The sequence below is a fragment of the Hyperoodon ampullatus genome, assembly GCF_949752795.1.
Source record: "Hyperoodon ampullatus genome assembly, chromosome: 10".
In the NCBI taxonomy this organism is placed as follows: domain Eukaryota; kingdom Metazoa; phylum Chordata; class Mammalia; order Artiodactyla; family Ziphiidae; genus Hyperoodon; species Hyperoodon ampullatus.
In genome coordinates this window covers 50,727,948-50,738,963 of record NC_136923.1, presented here as the reverse complement: position 1 = coordinate 50,738,963, position 11,016 = coordinate 50,727,948, and the positions used below count along the sequence as shown (strand labels likewise).

Below are 11,016 nucleotides of genomic sequence, written 5' to 3'. Positions count from 1 at the left end.
CGCCAGGGTAGAGTTGCAGCAAAGGGAGAGAGATACAGCTTGGTTTTGGCAAACGTTATTAGGAATCCGTCTCTCTCTTTGCATTCAAGCTGTATTTGCCGCTGCTCCTGTAGGAGTTGTGAGAAAAAGAAAGTACAGGTTATAGCAGGGATTGTTTTCAACAGGCTCAAAGTTTGCAAATCTGTTGAATCCCTCTGACAGTGTTGCTTTGGTTTCAAACAGAATGCCCAGCTGACGGTGGCAGTCCTGATTGGGAGGGGCCAGTAGGTGGCGGGTAAATGATGCTCACACAGCAAAGAGAATATTCAGAATTCTTCTTCTCAAACTGTCAGTGGAGAGGAAAGAGCTCTCTCAACAATACCACCGTGAAAGTTTTCTTTTTTCTTTCTTTGTTTTTTTTCACTTTTATAGCTAATGCCTCATTAAGTCAAAAATCTTTCAGCCTTCTTAGGATAACTTTCAGAAGAACAGAGTCACAGGAACAGCACTCAGGTAGATTATATTGATCCATAATTAAGACAAACGCTTTCGTTAAAAACGGAGGCAAGACTTTTGCTCAAAGGTGATCTGGATTGCCACTGAGGCAAACACACAAGCTTGTTTTTTTTTTTTTTTTAATATAAAGTGCGAGATTTCACTAAAAAAGGTTAAAATTGAAGTGAGTAATCTTCGGTGCATAATGCAATTGTTAATTTTAGCTCGTTGCGTGGGTGCCGCTCTGACTTGAACAGCCGGCTGTAGCCTTCATTAGAGAAGAAGCAGGCAGCTCGGGACAGGTGGAGTGGATCAAGCCGTGAACGTGATTTGCTGGAGGCCGGTCATTAGTGTTAGAAACTCAGTCTTGTTTATTTTGTCCCTCACCCTTACCATGGTTATTGCAATTATTGTGACTGTTGACTTTTCGTCTTTTTTCAGGTGGATGATGTGTCAGGCTGTGTAAGGGAATCGCACGGAGATGGGCGCTTTGAACTGTTAATGGGGACATGGGACTCCCGCTGTCTCTGATCCCTCTTGTGGATTTTCCCGGCGTAGAAGGACAGAAGCCGCTCGTAAGTCGCCAAGACCGACAGCAGAAATTCTGCGCAAAAGGTAAAGGGCTGTCATCAGATGGCTGTCATCTCATCTGTATATTTTTCTCATTCTATAAATATGCCTGTTTGCATAAAACAGTTCATGAAAGGCAACCAAAACAGACAGGTTCTGTATCAGGGATTCATCTGCCTTAGTGTTTGTAAAATTAGAACTCAATTTGTTCTTTTTTTTTTTTTTTTTAAAGCTGGCCACAATCTGTTTTTTATTGAAACCCTCTGGAAAAAAAGTTAGGGCAACAGAAGTCCCATCTCCTCCCCCACCTCAGTTCATTGAGAAACAAACTGTTTGCTACTGGGAAACAGAACTTTTTGTTTGGTTAACTACACACATCCCCGGTGTCACTGAAATACAAGAGATCTGTCAGCTACACTGAATGGATATCCTCAAACCTCCCCAAACATAAGAGCCTTGCTCACCAGGCCCTCACAGACTCCCAAGTACCATCCTTGAGGAAAACTTCCTTTTCCATTCCCACAATCCTTTGTCAAGTGAGCTTGTCCTGTCATGGTAGGTCTTAGCAAATTTGCAACAGATATTACTGCGTTTTAGATTTTTCTCATGCTTCCTATGTCCAGTTGGAAATAAAGTTACTGAACTAGTAAATGATAAACACTCCAGAGAAACATCAAGGCACTGATTTGTCCAGTAATAGTTACCATTGTAACGACTAGGAGCAGGGCAGTCATTACTTGGGAATTTTTGTGAAAAAACTGACTTTCTAGGCTACAAGGTCTTTCTCTATTTTTCTTTCTCCTTCCTTCCTCTCTTTTCTTCTTTCTTTTCCTCCTTCCTTCTTGTTTTTCTTAAAAAAAAAATGGAGGAGGAAGTAAATGCTGAATTATTCAGGAGCCCCCTTTGACAGCACATCAGAAGGGGAAGTGTCAGGGTTTTATGGAAGAAGGGAGAAAAAAGTACTAATAACAGGCTTACACTTTGAAAAGCCATTTCCGGTGTCTGTGTAGTCATCTCTTGTGAGCCTGGAGCATCGGAGTTCAGTTGTGATAGCTTCCTTCTGCAGAATCTCTGCAACATCAGCCACCGACAGGGCTTGGGGAGGGCTTCTGCTTTTAATAATGTCACTGTCACTTTGAAGGCTGAAACTGTTGTCCCTGAAAGGTTTATTTCCAAATTTAGATCCTATATGTATACTGAATTATTACCTCTTACATTGACTTCTGCCCCTTGGAGAGTGTACTGAATCCTTTATACCCAGGAAGGTATGTCTGTGGTTGAAATTTGCAAATGATTTATGAGTCATCTTAGAGATGCTGCAGAACCCAGTACCACCTCCCGACTCAGAAGTGGAGGAAGAGTTGGGGAGATACTCTCCTTTTGCTTCTACTTTGTAGAGGAGCATAGGGACCGGGAGACGTGTGGGACTTTCATGTCTCATTTTAAGATGTATTGACCCACCTTGACAGCAAGGTGCATTCACAAGAGCATGTGTATGTGTTTGGAGGGGCGTGGACAGGGCAACTGAATCTGCCTTTTGTGTTTGTCTTGGGTACTTGATTTGATCTTGTTTTATTCTCCTTTTGTGTAAAATTGTCAGGGAGGCTGGAGTTGCTTATTTGAATGTGAGTACAAAGGGAGAAATCGAATATCTCAAGAATAATGGTCAAGACTTCACCCTGTGCTGACATTACTTTCTGATGTCTTAACCTTGTAGGGTGTCAAATCTTGTTATTTTAATTTGCATCTGGGAGAATGTCTGAGCCAGGAGACCTGAGTCAGACCATAGTGGAGGAAGGCGGACCTGAGCAGGAGACGGCCACTCCAGAGAATGGCGTGGTTAAATCCGAAAGTCTGGACGAGGAGGAGAAACTGGAATTACAGGTGAGCCTGGAGAAATCCCATTTCTCATACCACTGTGTGCATCCCTTTCTTTCATTTTGAAGATACTCTGAAGGTTTGGGGTTTTTTTTGCTTGTAAAGAGTTTGACTAGTAAAATAAATAGGAAATCCATAAAACGAATCTTCTCCTTTCCCAATTATTAGTCTTCTTTTTTTTTTTCTGACCAAACAGTGCGTTCTGGTCAAAATGCCCTTTGAAATGAAAAAAAAAAAAAATCCAAAGAACATATTTAATGACTGAATTTGCCCACAGCTTCTCCATATTAATTTCCAGATCACCTCAAGGAGTTTGTGGAGGACTTCTCCTGAGGCAGCTTTACACTAGCTGAGTTATAAAGATGGGTTTGTAGTCCATGGAATACAGCTCATGACAGACTAAGAAAAATCAAAGACATGAGCTCTGTTGACCTTCCTGGGCAGGCTAAGCTTCAATTCTTATTAGCAGAAAAGCCTAGAATTCCCAGCCAGAGAGAGAGAGAGAGAAAGAATGCTCTAGAAGGGGTAGGGGGAAGTTTGGGAGTGATTGACCGTACTGAAAAAGTGTTATGATTAAATACTCATGATTTATGAGAGAAGGAGGTTTGGTAGAAGGAAAAAAACTGTACTTGCAAATAACCTGTATCGATTTTCTCTAAACCAAACTACAAAAGTGTTAACTCTTTTTATATAAAAAGGGAACAGAGGCTGATAACAGCATAATGGCCAAAAGCCTTCAAGGCCGGCTTTTCCCCTCCCCAGGAGCTGCTGTAAGGAGGGAATGAGAAAAGCTAAATGGTCAAAAGTTTGGGGAAGCAAGAGCTGGGGGAGCCCTCCCTGATGGTTATAATACCTTGTTGATGTTGTTATTGATTTTTCAACTCTGGTGACATCTTTTTCTCTCCTTCTCCCCCGTCCTCTCTCCTGGTTGTTGGTGGACTGTTTGTTTCTTTGTTTGCTTTATTTTGTTTCTAACATACAGAGGCAACTGGCGGCTCAGAACCAAGAGAGAAGAAAATCCAAGGTAGGGTTCTGGAATTCTACATTGACCTGATATCATGGTTGCATGTGGATTCACATCAGGGTTAGAGGATTTGCCAACGATTCACATGGCTGTATGTGGATCTTGGCTGCACCGGTGCTGCCTGCATTTAATGGGGTTGTGTTGATGTCTCTCTTTCTTTCCCACTCTATGTGCTTTTTTTTTTTTTTTTTTTTTTGATGTGGACCATTTTTAAAGTCTTTATTGAATTCTGTTTTATGTTTTGGTTTTTTGGCCACAAGGTATGTGGGATCTTAGCTCCCTGACCAGGGAATGAACCTGCACCACCTACATTGGAAGGTGAAGACTTAACCACTGGACTGCCAGGGAAGTCCCTCTATAGGCTTTTTAATTAGAGCATTTAGGGTTCACATAGCTGCAGTGTATATATTTGATCCTGGCAGACTTGACAGTGCTTTACAAACAAATAGCTGCTTGTTTTCTTTTCATTTTAAATCAAGTTTGGGGGAAATGTTTTAGTCTGTCTAATTAGTTTCTGCCTTGAAGTAAACAGGTTCTGGTGTTTAGCGCACAATCTTCAACTTTTAAAACATCTTCTCAGTCAAATCACTTCCAAACCCAGTTTTAGTAGAAATTAATTTGTGTTGTCTTTTTCTCCTTGTACTTTCGTGAAAAGGCAGCAATTCGTTCTTTGTACGTTTCCAGTGTGATGGGCACAGTTTGCTAGGCATGTTCCTTAAATTCATCCTTCCACATTCTCCTCCACCTGCATCTCCATCAACACAGGGGTCCGATGCTTTAAGCCAGTGTAGACACTGCATCCCCATCAACACAGGGGTGTGATGCTTGGAGCCATTGTAGACAGCACTGAGCAGTGGATTTGAAGCTTGCTTTTTTTTTTTTTTTTTTTTTTTTTTTTTGTGGTACGCGGGCCTCTCACTGTTGTGGCCTCTCCCATTGCGGAGCACAGGCTCCGGACGCGCAGGCTCAGCGGCCATGGCTCACGGGCCCAGCCGCTCCGCGGCATGTGGGATCCTCCCAGACCGGGGCACGAACCCGCTTCCCCTGCATTGGCAGGCGGACTCTCAACCACTGCGCCACCAGGGAAGCCCTGAAGCTTGCTTTTAAAACTCTGATTTGAGAATGTCCAGAGAAAGTGGAGATGATTCGACAGCCTGAGGATATTTCCTGGGTTTTTTTTCTTTATTTTCCTTTCCTTCTCGTTTCTTTTCCCTTCCCAGTCAGGAGCAGGGAAAGGTAAACTGACTCGCAGCCTTGCTGTCTGTGAAGAATCCTCAGCCAGACCAGGAGGGGAAAGTCTTCAGGACCAGGTATACCCCCTGTCATTATGGATCATTGCATGAACGGGATCTACCTTTGTGTGCATGCGTATTAATTTGGCATTAAATAGTGTTTTGGGGGAGCAAAAAACAGTTCAAGAAGGAGAAAGTCTTCTGGCTTCATCCTCTGTTTCTGAGACATTCTATATTAGTTGAACAGTTTGTCACAAAGTATTACGTTTGTTTTTTTCCAGACCCTCTGAAAACTGCAAATGGAAAGGAATTCAAAAGAATTTAGATTAAAACTTAAAATGTAAGCACAGTCGTGCTGATATTCCTCAAAGGCTCTCTCTTGATAAAACTGAACCAAATATAGTTCCAAGTATCCCATCTCCTTCCTTATTGGAGATTCTTACCTCCCCAAAATGCACTTGCCTATAAAAACACAAATCTTGGCTTTTATGAAACTTCAGAAATAGTGAATAAGGTGCATTGAGCTTTGAAGACATACTTTTATGGCCTTTGGTGGAGATTTCTCACTACTGGAAAAATTGTCCAGAAATAAATCTGAGATGATGGTGAATTTGAGTTAATATTATTAATACATTGCTGCATATCCTTATACCTATTTTTGCTCCTTATAGCAAGACTATTAAGCTCTAAAATTTCAAATTCCAACAAAACCCTTCTGTGACAAAATGGGAAACTTCACATCATATTTATTTTTGTTTGCCTTTCAGGCATCATATTCATTTTTATAAAAAATGGTCTTGCTGCTAAAAAATTTTCCTTATTTTATCAGAGCCTGAGAGCAGTCAAGACAAGTAAAATGATTTATCTGAGCCCAGAGGAGGAAAAAATGATTAAGATAGCATTATTTTTGTTGGGCCTTGTTTTGCTTTGCTCTTTTTACTTTAATTAAAATAGTCTAAATTCTCCTCATGGGTACAGAGAGCATTGAGCGCACTTTCTTTAAAAGGACCAAAAATAAATTCCTTATGGATTTTGTCCTAAGAGTATTTTTTTTCCCTAGCCTCATTTCCTTAATATGCTGCCCATGTCGTAAGGCATGGTCAGGTTAGCTTTCAGTAGCCATCCCTATGTTTCATACACAGGCTTTATTTTACTTGGGCTCTGAGAAATATGTGGCTTTTGTTCAGCATTTTATTTGTGCTTCTTCTTTTAAGGGAGATTGAAAAGGGGGAATAATGTGAATATCACAGCTTATATTATTCAACATTGATTGATGGCTTGTGATGTAATGCACACAATGTATGTTAACTCTGCAGAATGACAGACTCTGGGAGAAGTAATGCCCCAGTGGTCCCCCACTTCTAAGGCCAGGCAGAGGAGGACAGCCTTTATAGATTTCATCTGCTTTTTATCCTATTTGACAAGTACCAGGAGGAAATTTTTTAAGAGATCATCTGTATCATTGTGCCCATCCTGGACCTAAGTCTAGGTTCTCCATACAATTGGTGCAGAGAAATAATGAGGCAAACGGTGCTTTGTTCCTGCTGGTTCCAAGCTGAGTAACTAAAACTAGCTTTGTAGAAATTAGAGCTTGCAAGCCTCTCTTTGGACTGGCTGAGGTGTGGTGGAAGCAGGGGGGCTGATAGACACACAAATAAGCGAGTGGCCATGCTACTTTTTTTTAGAAAATAAAGAAGCAGACCTTTGAGCTTGAATGCAATGCCTTCATTAGGTACTACCGGCACTTAAACAAAATGTGGGAACTGAATCCCTGAGAACACTGGCCGAAGTATACAGTATACGGATTGTATTGCTTCCCCAATGTTTGTATATTCACAGTATTTGGAAAACTGCCTTCATTTTCCTGCGTGGGAAAAACTCTTGCTACCTGTATTACTTGATCTCAGACCCATAGCTGATGGTTCAGCCTGTCCTTAAGTTAAAGGAGTTTTGCTTTTCTAATGTTATACTATTTACCTATCAGTGTATTACTGCAACTTGAATCATTCTTTTCCTGTTGTTGGATATAAACTTATCCTGTACCGATGTATTTATTAATACTTGTATTTTATTATTGAGCATATCAATAAAAATATTAAAAAAGAACAGATTGTTTTTTACCAACTCTATAGCACTTTTGTGTGTTCTTTCAACACCAGAATGTGTAGAAAAGACAGATATTTTTCTGAGTATGGGATTTGTCAACACACAGCATGAGTTTGTACATTTTTTTGGTAAATGATGTCCTTTAGCCTGTGCTCTTACATTTATATTTCCAAGCCTCTTTGATTTTAGATTCAAACTTACCGAGGCTGGATGGTTCAATCGGTTTTGAAGAAGCAATGAGACCACTGCCATGGCCTGGTACCATCACTTTCCTCCCCTGATCCACTGTCGAATCGCTTCTTCCCCACTCAGAGCCAGAAATGTTCCAGCTGTTTCCTTAACAAGTGGAAGCAAACCGTAACCCCAAAGTCTGCCTGAATCTTTGCAGACTGAGACATTTCTGTCCCAAGTCCGGTGATAAAAGACCTTACAATCAAATTACACTCAGTTTTACATAATTTGTATATGTCCATCCCAAGGATAAACATGTGGATATCAGGAAACCCAGCTAAGATAAATATTTACCATGAGAAGTTGTTTTATTTCATCCTCTGTATCATGCATCTTTCCAAACATGGTGACTTTTTATTCCAACCTGGAATACACAATGGAGCCCCTCCCAAAAAAGAAATTTGGCTTTGGAGGACTTTTGTTTTCTGCTTGTTAGATTAGCTAGATTTACCAAGAACCATTAAGAATCCCAGATTGACCATAATTTGAGGATGTAGGGGCATAGTTTAGTCACATGTAGAGGAGCATTAGTTTAGTTATCAGTGAGAAACACTATTAGTCATTGGGATTTTTTTTTCCTACATCATAAATGTTAATGTCGCTAGTAGAAGAAAGCTTTCCTATCAAATCATCTCTTACATAAGAGCCAGTGGGCTTAATGTTGGCTCATTTGTCATAGTTTTAATCATAGTGTAGTTTTTTCATAAAACTGAAGAACATAATTTGGCTCATTCTTCTTCAAAACAGTGAACATACTATCAACCAAATGGCTGATATATGAGTTAATACAAAATGATCTGTTTTCAGTGAAAAATCAATAAATATAAAAGTGGATCCAGTCCCAATACTGTAAATGGTCAACCAAGCATCAGTTCAAGAGAATCTTACATCTTGGAAAGGATTAACTGATGCTAGAATTAAAATAATATTAAATATGTATATATAACTGATGGAAAATATAGCCCTATTTTCTACCTTTTCTAAAAGGCAGTGCTTATTGTAACCATATATTACGATGATTTGTTAATAGCCTTTGTAAACAATGTATGATAATAACCCATACCTAGGATTCCTGCAATTCTATATCTTGAGTTTTCATAGTGATAGAAATCATTATTGATATGGTTCTAAAACAGATTTTTAATTGTAAGTTGGCTGTCATGGCCTTTATTTATGTCTGTTTTCTCTGTAATTATGATTCATAGTATCTGTCTGTCTGTGTTTGTGCCAATTTTTCCTTACAAGGAATTATAGAAAAGAACTGCAGAAGCCTCTTTTTTTTGAGACATAACAGGAGCTGTGATGCAAGCTTATTGATAAAGAAATTTTTTCCTAGGTGTTTAAAAATAAACCTGTAGAGAAAATAAGTGTTGTTATCTACGGGAATTTAACTTGCTTATGGTTAATATTCATGAGGCAAAGTTTTAGTACTATATACTTCTCATGACCTTCCATTGACTTCTGAAGTTTAATTCACCTTAAAGGGCAATTATTTTTCTGACAGGTTTAATTTTTTACCATTTAAGAAAAAAAAAAATCTGCACCTGGCTTTCATTTTCCTGTTCTTAATAATCTCTATGCAAAATGGAAACCAGACAGAGATTCTTAAATCTGGCCCTAAATTATTATATTTTTTCCCCAACAGGAATCAATTCATTTACAGCTTTCCAGTTTTCCCAGCCTGCAAGAGGATGATAAATCTAGGAAAGATGACTCTGAAAGAGAAAAAGAAAAGGATAAAAACAAAGATAAAACCTGTGAAAAACCCAAGATCAGAATGTTATCAAAAGGTGAATGTGAAAATGTTTCCTTAACTTAATTTGGACGCATAAATAGTCACAGAATACATTATAGATTTTACACACATGTCACCTCCCACCAAATTCTGCATATAATTTTATGTGTACGTATGTGTGTGTGTAAAAGGTGATGTGACCTTGATTTTTTTTTTCTGTTCATGGTGTCATTTTTGTGTATCTAGAAAGGTTATTTTTAGGATCACATATTTCTTTGGATATTCGTTTGGATATCCTATTTTCAATAAGAAGTTTGTACAGGGGAGTGAATATAAATATGTTCTTAATTCAGGTTTATTAGTCCAGTTAACTCGAACTGATGAACAGTAATAGTACCCAGTTTTATATCTTAACTTTCATGTTTATCTTAAAAGACAGATAGTGGATTAGCAATTCTCAGTCAATAAGTGGTAAGTGTTGTTATCCCCAAAGCACAGATGTATATACCAATGTCAATGGAACACATATTAATATTTTATCTGGCACAGATAAATTTGGTCTCTGCAACCCATATACTGCTCTATAATGTCTCATTTAAAATATACACACTTCTACTTCAATAAAAATTCTTCCCCAAAAGTTATTCCTTCTAAAACCCCAAATCTACAATCCGGGCTTTTCAAATTGTTGCCTTACATATAATTGTACAAAACTAAAACCAAAAAAAGAGAGAGAGAGAGAGAGAAACAAAACTAAGTTGAAATGAAGAATACCATGAATAAATAGCTTGGCAGTAGACTATTTTTTAAAAAAAATAACTGAGAGAGCATAGGGCATCTGATCAGCTGAGAAATGACAACTACTTCTCATATTATGCTCTATAACCACATATCTGCCTATAATGATTATCTCTGCTGCCGAATATCTAAAATCGAGGTGTATCCAAGAGTAAAGAAGTACAGCTTCCTAAGATGGCTTTAGAAATTAAGCTTTAGCCAGCATCAAAAGACTTGAAAGACTTGGAAATATTTAGTGCCCTCCTATACTTTGTATTGATTATTATTTAGACAGTCTTATAACAGAACTTTCAGTTTTTGCCTTCTCTGTTTTAAGAGAAAGAGAGTTCCATGGTATCTCAAACTCTTGAGAGCTCTCTCTGTGGGTTGGGATTACCCCTCACTGTCACGGGGAGGTCGTGCCCTTGCTGATTGACAGCACAGAATGAACACATGACATTTGACTCCACCCACCCACCCAGACTGTGCCCACTTCCTCTCCTATGACAGTTGGGACTTTCCACACTGGGAATTTACTGGTTGTTCTCAATCCCCAAATCTAATTTTCATCCTGATGTAATATTACCAGGTTGCTAGTTTTGTAACATGTATCTTTCACACCAATAGCTTCACCTAAAGTTTACCTGAGCAAAAGGGATCGGGAAAGGTTGGGAAAACCTTTTCCACCCCACCTCCCCATCAGCCTTTCTGACAACTCCATCCTGCTATTTGTTTCAGATTGCAGCCAAGAATATACGGATTCTACAGGCATAGACTTACACGAGTTTCTGATTAACACATTAAAGAATAATTCCAGGTAAATTATTAAGTAAACCTCTCATTTCTAGAAGAGTCAAGTAGAATATTACAATCAAACTCATTAATCCAAACACTTCTAAGAAGAGAGTTGTAAAAGGCAGGCTTCTTCTCTGATGTCTTAAACTGTCTCTTGTATTTTCTTTTTTCTGCAAATAGTTTGCATGTTTACT

At 38.9% G+C, this 11,016-nt stretch overlaps 1 protein-coding gene across 20 annotated transcripts in view; it reads left to right on the top strand.

The window, feature by feature from the left end:
• Positions 1-2,799: 2,799 nt before the first annotated feature.
• ARPP21 (cAMP regulated phosphoprotein 21) overlaps positions 2,800-11,016 on the top strand; it is a gene marked incomplete at both ends in the record, with an annotated part of 117,030 nt that continues 108,813 nt past the window's right edge. For 19 of the 20 annotated variants that reach the window (XM_079713116.1, XM_079713121.1, XM_079713120.1 and 16 more), the window contains 5 exons: positions 2,800-2,928; positions 3,905-3,946; positions 5,167-5,256; positions 9,161-9,305; positions 10,766-10,844. In XM_079713116.1, the coding sequence (XP_079569242.1) occupies positions 2,800-2,928; positions 3,905-3,946; positions 5,167-5,256; positions 9,161-9,305; positions 10,766-10,844 (485 nt within the window). The remainder of the gene's footprint in view (positions 2,929-3,904; positions 3,947-5,166; positions 5,257-9,160; positions 9,306-10,765; positions 10,845-11,016) is intronic. The other variant, XM_079713117.1, reaches the window with a different exon arrangement.